The 16,106-nt window shown below is 50.4% G+C and overlaps 1 protein-coding gene across 6 annotated transcripts in view; it reads right to left on the minus strand.

The window, feature by feature from the left end:
* The window catches only part of RBM19 (RNA binding motif protein 19), a 129,962-nt gene extending 116,096 nt beyond the window's left edge, over positions 1-13,866 (minus strand). For 5 of the 6 annotated variants that reach the window (XR_009544317.1, XM_060170209.1, XM_060170211.1 and 2 more), the window contains exons 1-10: positions 13,731-13,866; positions 11,376-11,558; positions 10,873-10,998; positions 10,652-10,690; positions 10,178-10,370; positions 8,773-8,981; positions 6,960-7,040; positions 2,520-2,598; positions 1,514-1,585; positions 62-265 (exon numbers count right to left, since the gene is read on the minus strand). Coding sequence is in view for 5 of the 6 variants with exons in the window: in XM_060170209.1 (XP_060026192.1) it covers positions 62-265; positions 1,514-1,585; positions 2,520-2,598; positions 6,960-7,040; positions 8,773-8,981; positions 10,178-10,370; positions 10,652-10,690; positions 10,873-10,998; positions 11,376-11,558; positions 13,731-13,766 (1,222 nt within the window). In the remaining variant the exon portion in view is untranslated. The remainder of the gene's footprint in view (positions 1-61; positions 266-1,513; positions 1,586-2,519; positions 2,599-6,959; positions 7,041-8,772; positions 8,982-10,177; positions 10,371-10,651; positions 10,691-10,872; positions 10,999-11,375; positions 11,559-13,730) is intronic. The other variant, XM_060170212.1, reaches the window with a different exon arrangement.
* Positions 13,867-16,106: the final 2,240 nt, after the last annotated feature.

Below are 16,106 nucleotides of genomic sequence, written 5' to 3' on the forward strand. Positions count from 1 at the left end.
ACATGGGGACTCGGACCACCCGCTGCAGGTGCCTGTGGTGAGCCGGAGGCCACGCCCCTACCGTATTTGGAGAAGAGCTTCTCCAGGTCTTCCTCGGAGCTGGTGTAGGGCAGGTTTCGCACAAAGAGCCTCCCAGAGTCGGCCAGGTCCTCTTCCTCTTCATGCTCCCCGAGTGTCCGGCCTTGCCAGGGTTTGGCGCTGTTCTCTGGGGGCACCTTGGCTGCGGGGACGTTCTTTTCCCTAAACACCTCGATGTAGCGTCCACCTGCACAAGGAGAGGCAGTCAGGGCCCCGGGGGAGGCCCGGAACCTGCCAGCTTCCAGACTCTGTTGCTGCCTTCCGGAAGCCATGGTGAAGGTGGCTGGTGACAGCGCCAGACACCAGGCTCTGTTAACCACGGTGGCGGCCCCAGCCAAAGCCAGGCCTCAATCTCACTTATCCTGCAAGCTCGGCTTTAGCTCAGGGGGGAGCCTGCCTGGGCCGCCTGGCCCATGGGGCTGCATCCTCCCAATTCCAGGGCACGGCCCCTGGCACTGCCCTGGGAATCATCTCACGTGACAGCCCAACCCTGAAGAGCCACCTTGTGCTGCTGCTGAACTGCGTCCGTGCATTGCCCCAGGCTCCTGATTAGACCACGACCACCACCACCATCACCTCCACATGCACACAGCAGGTGCTCAATAAACACCTACCACCTGACTTGCTAGTAAGACTGCTTAGGTTTCTCCTCTTCCCTAACAGAACTTGTGTCTTCACAAGGGGTCAATGGCTGCACCTGAATCACCTGTCCATACCAGGGACAGGCCAAAGAGCACGTCCTTGGATATCTTGTTCAGGTGACCTCCCAGCTCCAGACCCTGTACTTGCTGTTCCCTGTACTGGAACGGCCCCGCTCCACAAAGCCAGAGCAGGCTCCCTTTACCCCTCTGGCTTTTGTTCCAATGTCGCCGGCTTAGTGTGGCCCAAGCTGACACGATCCTGTTTAAAATGCGCCTCCTCCTTGGGGCTTCCCTGGTGGCGCAGTGGTTGAGAGTCCGCCTGCTGATGCAGGGGACACGGGTTCGTGCCCCGGTCCGGGAAGATCCCACATGCCGCGGAGCAGCTGGGCCCGTGAGCCATGGCTGCTGAGCCTGCGTGTCTGGAGCCTGTGCTCCGCAACGGGAGAGGCCACAACAGTGAGAGGCCCACGTACCGCAAAAAAAAAAAAAAAAAAAAAAAAAAAAATGCGCCTCCTCCAATCCCGGCCCTCTCCTGCATCTGTCCACAGCACGGCCCCTCTGGTTACCGCCTGTCTCTCCCCTCCCCTCTCGATGTCAGTTTCCTCTACAGGAAACTTAGCCTAATCTCTGCCCCAGGAGGGCGGGGGCTTTGGTCTGTTCTGCTCACGGCTGTATCCTCCGTGCCCAGGGCAGTGCCCGGCAGGCACACGGCAGGCCCTCAATATAACCTTACAGAGCAACTGAATGAGCGAACCCCTGCCACCACGTGGCGTGGGGCCGCCCAGCACCCTTACCCATGTATTCCCTGTTGCATTTCAGAGCTTTCCTCACTTCCTCTTCACTGCTGAAATCCACAAAGACGTACCCTGTGAAAGGACCACGACAAAGGTAAGGGCTGCAGGCCCTGCAGACAATCGTGGGAGTCACGGAGGAACACCCACACTGTGTTAGGTGTTTGGGGGAATCTGAGCAGAAAGGGGGGGGGAACCTGTACTTTTCGCCCAATCTCCAAAATGCAGACACTCCCTGATGCCCCCCAGGCAAATTTCCCTTTGTAGGCAGCGTTCAGAAATGGGAGGGCCTTGGCCTGCCTCCCAGCCTCACCCTGTCCTGACCAGTGCCTGCTCTTTGACCTTCTCTGGACAAATGCCTGTGGGTGCGGTGCTGCAACCCAGCTTGGCACCAAGGGGCCACCTCCACAGTGACTGCCCGTCACTGCCCGCGGCCCTGACTTGCACAGACGAGCATGTGGAGTCTTCCCTAAACACGAGAGACCTCGCCTCCCCACTTTTCTAGGAGTTAAGTGACATGCGCACGGACACACAGCTAACGCGTGGCAGCGCCGTAACCTGCGCCAAAGCCTGTGGGTTTTGGTCTCTATCACAAGACCCTCCCCTGGGGGGGTGCAAAAGCCCCCACCCAGCCCACCTGTCCTTGGGCCCTGCCCCTGGACCCTTCCCTCACCAGCCAGGGGACCATCCTGAATCTGATCACGGCCTCCCCTTGCTTTGAGCCCCCGGTGGGCCCCTGCATCTGGGCTGAAGGCCGCAGTCATTACTGAGCCCCCAGGCCTGGGGGCTGGGCCCTGCCTGCACAGGTGAAAACCTCACACTAGGCTGCCAGCGGCAGGGGACAAGAGGCAGACCCCTGTCCTGAGCACTTTCACCACATCCACAGAAGTGGGGACCACAAATAGGAAAGAAAGTAGCTGCCCTCCAAACACCTCCACAGTTCCACTGCCCCAACCTTCCAGCTCTAGCATCTGCCTCTCCAGCCCCCTCGAAACAGCCCAGACCTTACCTGTTTTGTTTCCATGGGCATTTCTCACTATTCGAATGGCCACCGGTTTCAGGGGTGCCAGGAATTCCATGACATTTTTCTGTGAGGAGAAGAAAAGTTTCTTCCCAAAAGTGCAAACCGAATAAAGAAACATGGGTCAAATTCCTGAATTCAGAAAGGACACCAAAGTGTTCCATCTTTTGTAGTCTCTCTCTTTCCTCTAAATTATACACATTTTCTCCATCGTAAATTAAAACTGCCTTGGAAAAGAAATTTTTTTTTAAGTTGGAGAAGAAACAAGGAGTGTAAATACAGAATAGTAATGGCACCATTGGTATTTTAAGGTACTGCTTCTGATCTTTTTTTCCCAACTACCTTTTACTTAATTGGGGTTAAACCCAGCTTTCTTCACGTCTCATCAAAGCACGATTATTTGTCCATGTTACTTCACGGGGATGATACACATAGAGTACTGTTGTAGATGGTTCCCAATTTTCTTAACTACTTCTCTATTTTTTGGACGTGAGGGTGATTTAAACTCTTTTTAAAAAATGCACAAACACAGAGAGTAAAAAATTTAGCAAATGCTGAAAAGCCCCAAGAAGAAAACAAAAATGGTCCTAACTGCAAGGCCCAGATCACCTTGTTGGCACTCCAGATGGGGCCAAGTGTTCCCTGATGGGGGGGGGGGGGACTTTCCCCAGCTGAGACCCACTAATTTAACCATTTCTCTAGTGATATAGCGTAGAGGTTGTTTCCAGTTTTTTGTTTTTATAAATAAAATGACACAAATTAATACATTAATTTATAAATAAAATAAGAATTAGAAAATGCGGCAATGAACATTCTTGCACTGACCTCTTGGTGTACCTGGCTGATTCGCCTGTAGTGCAAATTCCCAGCAAGGTAACTGCTAGGTCAAAGGTACGTACGTATATTTTAAATTCTGACTGATGCTTCCAGATTGCCTTCCAAAAGGCTTCACTGCAAACTTCCCCCAACAGTGCGTGAAACAATTTATTACTGAACTTAAAAAATTTCTGCAAAAATGTAACCTTCCTGTTTTGATCTGTATTTCTTTAATTATGAGTGAACTCAGGCATATTTCCCAGCCATTTGAATTCTTTCTCTTAGAAGACCTCCTATCTTTCGTCCACTTTTCTATTGGGTCATACGTAGGTCCCAATATCTACTTACCTATTTGTAAATGAAAGAAGCAGGTTTTTGTCTGTTTGTGTTATACATGTCTGTTGTTTGTCTTTTGACTTTATGACAAAAAGTTGCCTTAGAGAAGTTTTAAATGTTATCTAGTCAATTAATCCACCTTTTTCTTATGACTACCAAGTTCTGCAAACTGCTTAGAAAGGCATTCTTTTTTTTTTTAATTGAAGTATAGTGATTTACAATGTTGTGTTAGTTTCTGGTGTACAGAAAAGCAATTCGGTTATATGTGTATATATGTATGTATGTGTATATGCATATGTGTGTGTACATACGTGTATATATGTGTATGTATACATACGCTTTTTCATATTCTTTTCCGTTACGGTTTATTACAGGATACGGAATACAGAAAAGCATCTTTCATTCCAAGATTACAAGTAAATTCAATGCTTTCTCCTAGAACTCTTATTGTCTCAGTTTTTTATCTTAAATCCTTGATGCATCTGAAATTTAGCTTGCTATGAGGAGTAAGGCGGGGCTCCACCTTTTTTTTTTCTTCACATAAGTTAACTGGTTGTCCCATTACTATTTATAGAAAAATCTCTTTTCTCTTCATTGATATGAGACACCCTATCCTAAATTAGATGCTTATACATATGTGAGTCTATTTCCGAATTCGATTCTATTGAATTAACCTGTGAACAGCTTCACCTGAACCAAACTGTTTTAATTACTGTAGCTTTAAAACATGTTTCAACATCTTGCAGGGGAAGGGTCTAATCCCACAGCATGTTCCCAGCTGTTCTCCGGGATCCCACCCCCACTCCCCCAATCCTGACGAAACTCTGTGATCCCACTGAATTTACTCATTTATTCGCTAATTAGGGAGGAACTGGCATTTTTACTTTCTAAGAATGTATGGCTTTACATTTATGTTAGCATTCGTTTATATCCCTCAGTGGAATTGAACATTTTCTTTATATAGAAACTATAAATTTTTTATTAGAATACCTATAAAGTCCCCAATACATAATTTTCATTAGAATATCTAGAAATAGACTGTCTTTTCGTTTCTTCCTTCCCTTCCTTCCTTCCTTTTTTTCTTTCTCTTTCATAAAAGTAATGTTTTTCCATTACATTTTCTGTTACTGTTTGTGGAAAAAAGTGATCATTTTTCATGTATTTATTTGCAATAGTCCATCTAATGTCCCCCGTCCCCACTGAAGCACATGATTTTCTGCATGGTTGGTACTGACAGAACTCTGACTCTAAATTAGCAGACAATTCAGATAGTCCAGCAGAACCCAAATGCTTGTTACTCCGAAATGCAATTAAGTTTTATTTAAAAAAATAATTAGCAAATATACAGACTCAAAAAAGGTGAGTACTTTGAGGAAAAAAGAGCATACAATATAATCAGGCACTTTCCAAAAGAGGATACACACATGATACACAAACGTGAAAGAATGATCGACCTCACTAATCATTGAAAATATAAATCAAAATGAGATACCATTTTGACCTGTCACATTGATAAAGATTAATACCCAGGGTTCACAAAAATGTGCACTCCTTCTCTGCTAAGGGAGTATAAACTGGCCAGGCTTCCAGAGGGCACTGGCACTCTGTATCAAAGACTTAAAAATGTACTGAATACATGGATGTGCTTAATACAGTACTTATCTGGAGCAAGGGTGGGCAAACGATAGCCCACAGGCCAAATATTGCCCACGGCCTGCAAGCTAATAGTTTTTACATTTTCCAAGGATTATCCAAAAAAAAAAAAAAAGTGCAATAGCCCATATAGCTCACAAAGCCTAAAATATGCACTAAATGATGTTGATAGAAAAACGTCTGTTGACCTCTGATCTCAAGAAATGCGCTGACTGCATTATTACTCAAATCAGCAGAAGACTGGAAACAATCCCCATGTCTCAATTTAGGAGGTTGGGTGAGCGTAACACAGTGTGTCCAGAGTAAAGAATAGCATGCAACGTGAAAAATGATGCTGTAGCAGATATTCACTATTCAAAGATATTTATGACATAATGTGATGAGGGAGGAAAAGAGTTTCAAAGTAGTTCCTACTGTAGGATTGCTTTTTAAAAAGAAAAGACACAGGACTTCCCTGGTGGTGCAGTGATTAAGAATCTGCCTGCCAACGTAGGGGACACAGGTCAAGCCCTGGTCCGGGAAGATCCCACATGCTGCGGAGCAACTAAGCCTGTGCGCCACAACTACTGAGCCTGTACTCTAGAGCCCGCGAGTCACGACTACTGAGTCCGCGTGCCACAACTACTGAAGTCCACGTGCCTAGAGCCCGTGCTCCACAACAAGAGAAGCCACCGCAATTAGAAGCCCACGCACTGCCACGAAGAGTAGCCCCCTCTCACCGCAACTAGAGAAAGCCCAGGCGCGGTAATGAAGACCCAACGCAACCAAAGATAATTTAATTAATTAATTAAAAAAAAAAAGAAAAACACAGGTCAACGTTTCTATACAAAGAAAAAGATGTCTAAGAAGATATACTCAGAATTTATTACTGGTTGTCAGCGTATGGGATATAGACGTGGGGGATTGAGGGGGGCTTGCTCCAGTTTGCCTGGGACAGTCTTTACTCCTACAGTAATCAGACCTGTAGGTAATTAGCTCTGCATCCTGGTACCCCATCTGGTTAGCACTTCTCTCTCAACACAGTTTGGTTGGCAATTTATAGAGTGATAGGTAATTTTTACTTCTTGTTATTTAGCTACATTAAAAAACATTTCCTAGGCTGAACTTCTACTACTTTCACGAGGAGGGAAATTGACAGTGTTCTCTCCTGTGTAGACCCAGAGTTAGCAAACTACAGTACGCAGGCCAAACGTGGCCCACTGCCTGCTTCTGTAAATAAAGTTTTATTGGCACACAGCCAGGCCGATTTGGCCACCTCTCACCTCGGGCTGCCTCTGTGCTACGACAGCAGGGTTGAGTAGTCGTTAACACAGACCATACTGATCACAAAGCCCTGAGTATTCACTAGCTGGTCCTTTTTAATTTTTCAGCAGAAGTATGCCCGCCCCTAGCATAGGTGACTGGTGACTGAGACCCGTCCTTCTTGGTCTCATATAGGCGGCCCTGTTTCCCGACCGTGACGATGCCCGAGATCCTGTGTGTCAGTCGTTCTGGCCCCCAGTTCCCTCCAGCTGAAGTCCTCAGCTGATCCCGAAGCTCCCGTGCAGCAGAGGCTCCTGGGACCCTCACCCTTGTCTCCTGCTCCCCGGGGGCTCCTCACCCCGCCCCGTTACTGGCGCGTACCTCTGTGACATTGAACGGGGCTCCCCGCAGCTTCACGGTGTGGGTGGTGGTGCGTTTCTTCTGGTTGGCTGGTGTCTCGGTCTGAGTGATGGCAAAGAACAGAAACGGCCACAGTGAGCTCCCTGGTGCAGCCGCAGGAGGTGCCGACCCGGGCGTCGCAGTGAACGCTGCAAGGCCCCTGGCGCCGGGGCCAGCTGGCAATGCCGGAAGCATCGTGCCTGCCAAGGAGGCAGAGTCTGGCCAGAGCCTGCGGTAGGAGGTGCCAAGCCTCCACGTGCCCCTGAGATGAGGGCCAGAACCACAGGCCGGCTCGCTGGGGGTCTGCTCACAGGGGTGCCAGGCCACACGGAGGGGCAGAGCCTGAGAAGGAGCCCTGAGGTATGGTGACGTTTGCTACCACTTAGTTAGGGCGTATTCTGGGCCAGATGTTGTGCACTTTGCAGACGCAGCTGTCCTCCTGAATCTTTAAAACAATCTTACAGGGTTTGGGATGTCTTCTGTAGTTTTAGAATCTAAACAGCTCTGAGAAACCTAATCTTTTGGTTAATTCATTTGGTAACAAAACCTGCCCTGACTTAGACTCATTTGCCGGCAAAGCGCACTCTGAGCTGTTACGTCACAATTTAGGGTTTATGTCTACCCCAAGTAGATGAGCAATCATTTCTAGCTTCACTGCAGAAACAGTCCTGTGCTTTTATGGACCCGTGTAAGTTATGGGGTATCTCCCTGAAACCTGGAGCTTCTGATTTCCAGTGCACACCCAGGTGCAGGGGTTTTGGAAACTGGACACAGAGACCAGCGCTCTGCCGAGCATCGCCTCACATGACGAAGATCAGAGGCCCAGAGAGAAGCGCCTCACCCCATCCCACGGCCACTCCACATCAGGTCAGAGGCCCAGAGAGAAGCACCTCACCCCATCCCACGGCCACTCCACATCAGGTCAGAGGCCCAAGGAGAAGTGCCTCACCCCATCCCACGGCCACTCCACATCAGGGCTGGGACGTGAACCCACGGCTCCCTGACTTAGCCACACTCGACTACCTCTTTAGAATTTCTAGGAGAAAAGGACAGGAGGTGGCAATTAGAAGGGAAAGAGAATGAACGGAGGGAGAGGCGGAAGGAGAAAGAGGAGGAGGGAGATGAAGGAATGAAGACCCAGAGGATGTGTGAAGCTGCCCTGAGCAGAGCGGACCCCCGGGTGGAAGACGGGGCGGCCATCCCCAGAGGAAGCACCCACGTTTACGACCTAGACTCCAGAGCCCAGCAGACCTGGGTCTGGGTGCTGACCCCACCGCTTCCCAGCCGAAAACTTGAGCGAGTCACTTCCTTTCTCTGGGCCTCAGTTTCCTCACCTGTAAAAGGGGACAAGAATCCCCATCCCCCAAGATTCCCATGAGATTCAACGACAAATGACATGCCAGGTACTGAACCTCACATGCAGTAAGTGCTCAATTAATTTCATCCATTATTGTTGATCACGGGCTCACACCTGTCTACTTTGCTAGTAACTACGAAGTACAATATGCTTGGGATACTTTTTCCGCTCATTTACGCCCCCCTCCCCCCCCAGTCAAGAGGGGCAGGCAGCCTCTGCGTTAGCGACAGGAAATACATTCAGAGAGGGAAGATGCTTGCCCAGGGTCACACAGCAAGCAAGCAGCAGTACCGAGACCTGAAGACAGGTCTCTGGGCCGCTGAGCTGTCTTTCCCCGATGTTACAGGCCCCGACAAAGGGGCTGCAGGGAACGTGGGCGAGGGCCAAGCAGACCTCCTCCCTCCCCAGGCTCCCAAGCTCACCCCGATGCACACGCACCTCGGCTCGGGCCGCCTCCCTGTCCTGCTGGGCGGCGGGGGTGCAGGAACCCTCTTCCTCGGCCTCGCTCCCTTCCTCGCAGTTCACGGCTTCATCTTCACTCTCCTCTGAGGATGACAACTCGGCCTCCACCACCTTGGATTTCAGGTAATCCATGTCCGACAGCTCCTTCCGTGTGGCTGCCTCGGGTTCGAGGCTGCTGTCCTCCTCTGGAAAAACGGAGAGGTTGGGAGCCGGTGACGGCTGTGAGCAAACGAGAGGGCTGGAGGCAGACAGCATGGGGGTGTGACCGGTGGGTGGCACGTAAGGTGCCAAGCCTGAGGTGACCAGGGGCCCCGTGCCAAGCAGCCAGTCCCCAGTAGGTCCTTGAATAAATACCGTCAAGTGGGGAGAAACTGATGGAGTTTTGACAGTTTCCGTGCTACACACTGAGAACTTCGGGGTTCCCTCACCAGCCTCGCCAACTGCGAGGCTGCGTGGCTTTTTTGAGCCCACAGAGAGGACTCTCACTCCTCGATCGAAACACACCAGGGCTCCCAGATGCTCTCAGGGTGAAACCCAAGCCCCTCGTCGGCCCGGTGGGCTCACTGGCTTCTCACCGGCTCCCACTGCTGCAGCCGCCCTGAGCCATGCGGGACCCCCTCCAAGTTCCTGTGTTTCCTTCCCTCTGTGCCTTTGCCATGCCGTTCCCTCTGCCTGGAACCCCTTCTCTCACCCCATCCCTTCTGGGTCGCACCAACTCCCAGTGAGTCCTTCGGATCCCAGCTTTGCAGAGACTTTACCAGCCATAAAACTCAACGTTAAATTCATTCCCTCATCTTTTAACCAAAGGCGATTCCCACCCACGACCACGGCAGTCACCAGGCTGAGCCACAGTCGCTCCCAGGTCCACACGCCCCCCCATGACACTGTGACCCCCTTCTGAGGACAGAGGTTCACTCCCTCAGTCCTGTGCTCAAGGGCCACCTCCTCGGAGGCCTTCCCCGGTGACTCTCCCGTCCCCCTTTCCTACGTTCCTCCCTTTCCTGCTTTCTCCCTGCAGCACCAGTATTCACATCATATACTAAATAGGAAACCAATGTCTTTATTGTTTCTCTCCCCAACCAGGGCGACAGCTCCACGGGGGCAGGATTCCCTGTCTTTTGCTCACTCCTATATCCCCAATGCCTGAAATAGCACATGGCATACAGTTGGTGCTCAATCGATATCTGAGTGAGTAATCAACTGACTGAATAAGGAACCAGGATCGGTCAAAGCCGACGTACCCGCAGGCGGGATAATCACTGCTCCACGGGGCAGCGTCTGACTCGCAGTCTCCTGGGCCCGGCGCGGAGGGGCCCCAGGTCACGTGTGCACAGGCCCGGGCGCTGCAGGGCGCGCACTCAGGGAGGGGCCACACCCTTACCTTCCGGGGCCTCTCCGGCTCCCTCCTCCTCACTCTCCTGCCCTGAGTCGGAGTCGAAGTTCAGGTAGTCTTCGGCCAAGTTGTTCTTCCCTTTCGAGGGCTCAACGTCCAGGGCATCATTCGCCCAGGTGGCCACCTGCGTCCGCTTCTGGTGAACTGACAGGAACTCCTGGAACTCGTTATCTTCCCTCAGCTGCAGGTGCCGGGTGGCAGGGAAGCAGGAAGGAGGGAGAACAGGCAGAGAAGGTTCAGGCAGGGCTCACCCTTGCTAACTCTTCAGAGGGTAAACACATCTTCCGAGGCCATTTCCCCCAGTCTCTAGAGGACCTCTGGGGCCAGCTGGGTCAGTCCCAGGGAGGGCGGCGTGGACTCTTCATCAGACAGAAAGACCAAGGAGCCACAGCCATGGCAAGGCACTGACTGCCGGGCCCGCCCTCGCCGCCCGCCTTCCGCTTGTCACCAGGACAGACTCACCTTCTCCAGTTCACCTGCTACCTTTTTCTTCTTGTCATCCTAAAAACAGAAGGCACAGGTGGTGAGGGTCACGATGAAAGGAGATGGAAACGCACTGCCCTGGGAGGGCTGCTTTCGGGAACCATCCGAGAGGGATTCTCAGGTCCCTCCCTCTCCCCTGCCTTCCCGGGGTGACCACCCTGCTGACACCCGGATGCAGCCAGGAGTGCCCATCCACGCACCTTCTTAGTTTCTGGGGAGATGGAGTCTTTGTCTTTCGGAGGGGGCTTGGACTGGCTTGTTTCCTGGGCATGCTTGCTCCAGGCTCGGGGCTTTGTCGGGTCCCCAAACGACTTGCAGAACTCTACCTGCGAGGGACAGAGAGGGGGATGATGACACCTGCCACCACGCCCGGCACAGGCAATTCAGCCACTGACTGGGCGAGTGGATGAATAATTAGACCAGCGCTTCTCATCCTGGGACCAGCAGCATCACCATCACCTGTAAGCCCGTGACACGTGCAAATTCTTGGATTCCCTCCCCCAGCGTACAGAATCAGAAACTCCGGGGAAACTGTTTCCGCAAACGCTGCAGGGGATTCACAAGCATGGGAGCTTGAGAACTGTGAGGAAGACCAAAGATGCCACGGTCTGGAAGGGGACAGGCTTTGGACTTGAGCGTGGAGAGAAAGAGCCAGTAGGTCGCTGTTGACAGGCAGGAGAGGGCGAGATTCACACCCACTCACCGTGATCCGGGACATGTCGATAAAACTCTTGTTGAAATGGTTCAGCGCTGTTTGGGCCTCTTCCTCGGACTTGAAGCCGATGAAGCCGAACCTGCGGAACTTGCCGCCTTTGGTGAACTTGAGGCTGCAGTCTGTCAGTGTGCCGAAGGCGGTGAACAGCTGCCGGAAACGCTCCTCCTTCATCTAGGGTGGAAGGGGGACGATGCGGGGGGGAGCCGGGGGGCCCCCAGAGCCAAGGGGACAAAAAGGGCTGGAAACCTGAGGCCCTGGGATTCCCCGGAGGTGACCTTAGAAGGGGCGGTTGCAGAGCATGTGTTGCAGCTGGACCCGGTTCCAGCTCTGGCTCCAACACTTACTCGCTGTGTGACCTTGAGCAAGGCCCTTCCCCACTTCATTGATAAGGAAATCAAGACTCAGAATGACTGCACTGAAATCTTTCTATCCTGTGGGCTGCTAGGAGGCTGAGACCTATCGTACAAGCAGTCCAGCATCCTGGCTGCTGCATAGTAGACACCTAATAAATGCCTGTCACAATGAGTGAACTAAGGAAATGGTAAACTACACAGTGCCTGCTAATTGTGGTAGAAAGGAGTACACAAGATCTCTCAAGCTATCTTTATAGCCTGGTTTTAGGACTCCTCATAAGCATGGCTCTATGTCCCTATACTGAGCTCTCACTTTCATTTCTTGGCTTATTTACCCAATAACTACCTGCTGACTCCCACTATAAAAAATAAGAAACTTACGTCATCTATTTCTCCCTTCTAGTCTCTGTTATTTATTGGCTTTTTAAAACTTTTTATTTTATATTAGAGTATAGCCGATTAACAATGTTGTGATAGTTTCAGGTGCACAGCACAGTGACTCAGCCATACATATGCACGTATCCATTCTCCCCCAAACTCCCCTCCCATCCAGGCTGCCACATAACACTAAGCAGAGCTCCCGGGGCTATACGGTAGGTCCTTGTTGGTCATCTGTTTTAAATATAGCAGTGTGTACATGTCAACCCTAAACTCCCTAACTATCCCTTCCCTCCACCCCGTTATTTATTGTTTTTAATTCTTCCATCATTTATTCTAAATAGTACACTTAAAAAATATCTATGATTGATCCATCCGTCAGCTTTAGATAGCGTCTCCTGATGCCTCACTCTGACGGATGAGGATTTTAGCATGGCTACCCTTCCTTCCCCTCTCAACTACCATCTCATTTTGCTTCTCAGTATGGCTGTGTCTCTTACCATTGCATGTCTTGTTTGATGAATGAAAGCGTTAATAACAGTAGTAGTAGTACCCTACTCAAAGCTAACGCTTTGAGAGCTTACTATGTAATTACATTAAGGGTTTTGAGATGAGGAACTTGTCAAGAGATGCAAGCCGTAAAGATGGTTACTCCTGGAGAGAGATGGAGGATAGGTTGGAACAAAAGACTGTGCTTCTCGTTTTATACTGAATTTTAAAAATCGTATGATAGGTGCCCCCCCATCCGCCGGGGGGGGGGAAGGTAAAGTTAAAAAACCACAACAATGAAACAGAAATGGTTTTATGTTCTCACTCTTTCTAAAGAATACACAAGATCTCTCATGCCATCCAAACGGCACATTTTGTATTCTGGGAATGAGTATACTGGCCACACCAGTCGTGTAAGGGCTCTCTATCCAAGAAAAGTCATAGTGAAATAGGTACGGATGATTCACTTGGGCACAATGCACTAACCGTCTGACACCACACATTCAACTATTTCTTCACTCTTTTATTCAGCATGTATTTACTGGATACCTACCACGTGCCAAGTTCTGTGCGGACTCTAGGCGTAGACAAGTATGACTGGGGCACCCCTCCCCACTTACTGGATAAATTGTTTAAAGCCCTGCACACTCACTCAGTTTTCTTAGACTATTTATTCCTACCTTCTCTAAAGGCGGGAGTGGGAACTGGAACGCAGGTCCTCAGTCTATTGCTCCCCACTTTCCTCCCGGACAGTATGCCGAGTGGGAGAGGGATACAGGCGCAGTGTCTGACCCAGTCACGAGTCAACCCAAAAAAGCGACTGACAAGAGGGCTGTGGGAGCAAGGCATGCGACACAGCGTGGGGGCTGGCATGTCCCGGGAAAGGAGGTGTCTGGCTGGAATCACGTACCATCGGGCTGGCTATGAAACCCTGAGCAGGCACTGTCCCTCTCTCCCAAATGTCAACGGGGAATCTGCCGAGAAGCCCCTTTCGGGCTCTGAATCCTCCGGGAATCCTTCCCGAGATCGAAAGCCCCTCAGTTCTCCCCAGACACGTCCCTCCCAACCTCCAGCTCCTAGCTGGTCCCAATTTCAGATTCTCAAGTCCAGGCTCTGCACTCACCCCATCTGGGAGGTTCTTCACGATCAGTCGCGACATGACGCACGGTCCCACTGTTGTGATTCCAGCACGAATGGCCTGCGACTACCACCACCAAATTTCACGCTACGGCTCTGGGCGCCGCCATCTTCCGCAAGCCGGAACCAAGTCACGTGCTCCAGGCGTAGCCCGCCCCGGAAGTAGGCGTGGCCAAAGAGAGCAACCCAAGGAAGTTACACCCTCCAAGGGGTGGGCCTGAGCTCTTGCATTCTGCGCAGGCACGGGCTGTTTGGCGGCGCCTGGAGAGACCAACGTAGTGGCCAGGCCGCCAGGGGGCGCTGGTCCCTAACATTGGCGAGGGATTGCCCGTAGGCAGAACAGCGTTTTAGCTCTGCTTAGGCTCGGAAATCGTTTTAGCTACTTCCTGTATTTAAACAGGATCCTGGCCCAAGATAGTTAAGATGCAATCAAAGGAATAATTTCAGTGAGCCTAGGCTCTTGCATTTTCCCACACTAAAAGTGCTAAAATCATTAACTCGAGATGTCTGTTTCTGTGATTAGCAGTAATCTTTTTTTTTTTTTTTTTGCGGTACGCGGGCCTCTCACTGTTGTGGCCTCTCCCGTTGCGGAGCACAGTCTCCTGACGCGCAGGCTCAGCGGCCACGGCTCACGGGCCCAGCCACTCCGCGGCATGTGGGATCTTCCCGGACCGGGGCACGAACCCGTGTCCCGTGCATTGGCAGGCAGACTCTCAACCACTGCGCCACCAGGGAAGCCCAAGCAGTAATCTTTTGATATTCAACTACATTTTCTTTTCCCCCCATATATCCTGTCATCTCCTTTACCTCTTTGGAACAGTCCCTCAGAGCTATCTGAGAAGCTGTATCCTCCTGGGCTTAAGTCCTCAGTAAGTCTGCGGAATAAAACACAATTCTCAATTTTTAGATTGTGCCTTTTTGTTTTCAGTCGACATAGGATTATGGGGTGTATTGGTTCCCTACCACCTACTCCAAGTTTCCAGAGACTTAGTGGCTTAAAACAACAGAAATGTGTTCTCTCACAGTTCTGGAGGCCAGAAATCCAAAATCAAAGTGTCAGCAGGGCTGAGCTGCGCCCGGAGTCTCTGCAGGAGGACCCTTCCTCCTAGCTTCTGGGGGCTCCAGGGGAGCCTTGGCTCTGTGGCTGCATCACGCCAACCTCTGCCTCTGTCTTCATGTGGTCTTCTCTCCTCTGGTGTCTGAATCAATCTATCTCCCCCTCTGTTCTCTCATTAGGACACCTGCTATTGGGTGTAGGGCCCATCTTAAATCCAGGATGGTCTCATCTCAAGATCCTTAACTTGATGTCTCTAAAGACCCTTTTCCAAGTAAGGTCATGTTCACAGGTTCCAGGGGAAGGATGTGGGCGTGTCTCTTCAACCTATTACTTGAGGATTTACTTGCTTGGTAATAGGTTACTCTGAAGGTCAGACTTCGCCCTGTCCACCTCTTACTGTCTATTCAAAGAAAACACACACACCCATGTAAAAATGTACCCTCAAGCCTAGAGTAGGTGACAAGGGGTCACTGTGTTTCCAAGTCATTTTTTATTCAACAGCTATTTATTGATATGTATGAAAGTGCTCTTTAATTAAATGACAATTAGGGGGTTGTTTTCTGCACACCACAACCCTGGTCAGAACAGGCTGGAGCAAGCTTTACGAGGCAGTGCTGAGATCTTAGCCTTTTATGAGAGGGCAAGTGTGGGTTGCCCAGCCAGGCCTGGTTTCACGTACTTTTCTTTTATTATTTTCAGGAACTGCCTTTATTAAAATGTGCAACTAAACGTAGCCCTCCCTAAAGAAATTCACAAATCAGAAGGCCTTTCAAAGGTATTAAAAGAAAATGGAATGCTCTCGGCTAATCGCACGACCCAACTCTGGGCCAAGAAAATATGGTCCCCACATGTCGGGGAAAGGAAGAACCGTTCCTGGGCTGTATATCCCTGGGCTTTTTATAAACAGCTAGGTTGTAACATTATTATTAGCCTTCCCGCTTTCCTGCCTTCCCGTTTTGTCTCCGGCCTCCTTTTCTCTCCCACCAAATATTATCCAGGGGCACCTGGCCCCCACCAGGCTGGGCTCTCTGATTAGACACGGGGATTTTAAAAAAAAAAAAAAAGCAGGTAAATCTAAAATCTAAACTAGCTCCAATCAATCATGGCTGCCTTCACAAATGTACTCAGGCAATGAGAAGTCTGTCTAGGCTCTGCAGTAATTAATGTCCCACCAGGGAAAGGCCAGCCGTGGGGAGAGATCTTGGAAGGGTTGGAGGATGGAGAGAGGAGAGAAAGTTGGACCCTTGATTTCCTCCACATGAGGCGTCTAATTATGAAAAAATGTCAGACAAACTCCAATAGGGT

This window comes from Lagenorhynchus albirostris, chromosome 14, assembly GCF_949774975.1.
Source record: "Lagenorhynchus albirostris chromosome 14, mLagAlb1.1, whole genome shotgun sequence".
NCBI lineage: Eukaryota > Metazoa > Chordata > Mammalia > Artiodactyla > Delphinidae > Lagenorhynchus > Lagenorhynchus albirostris.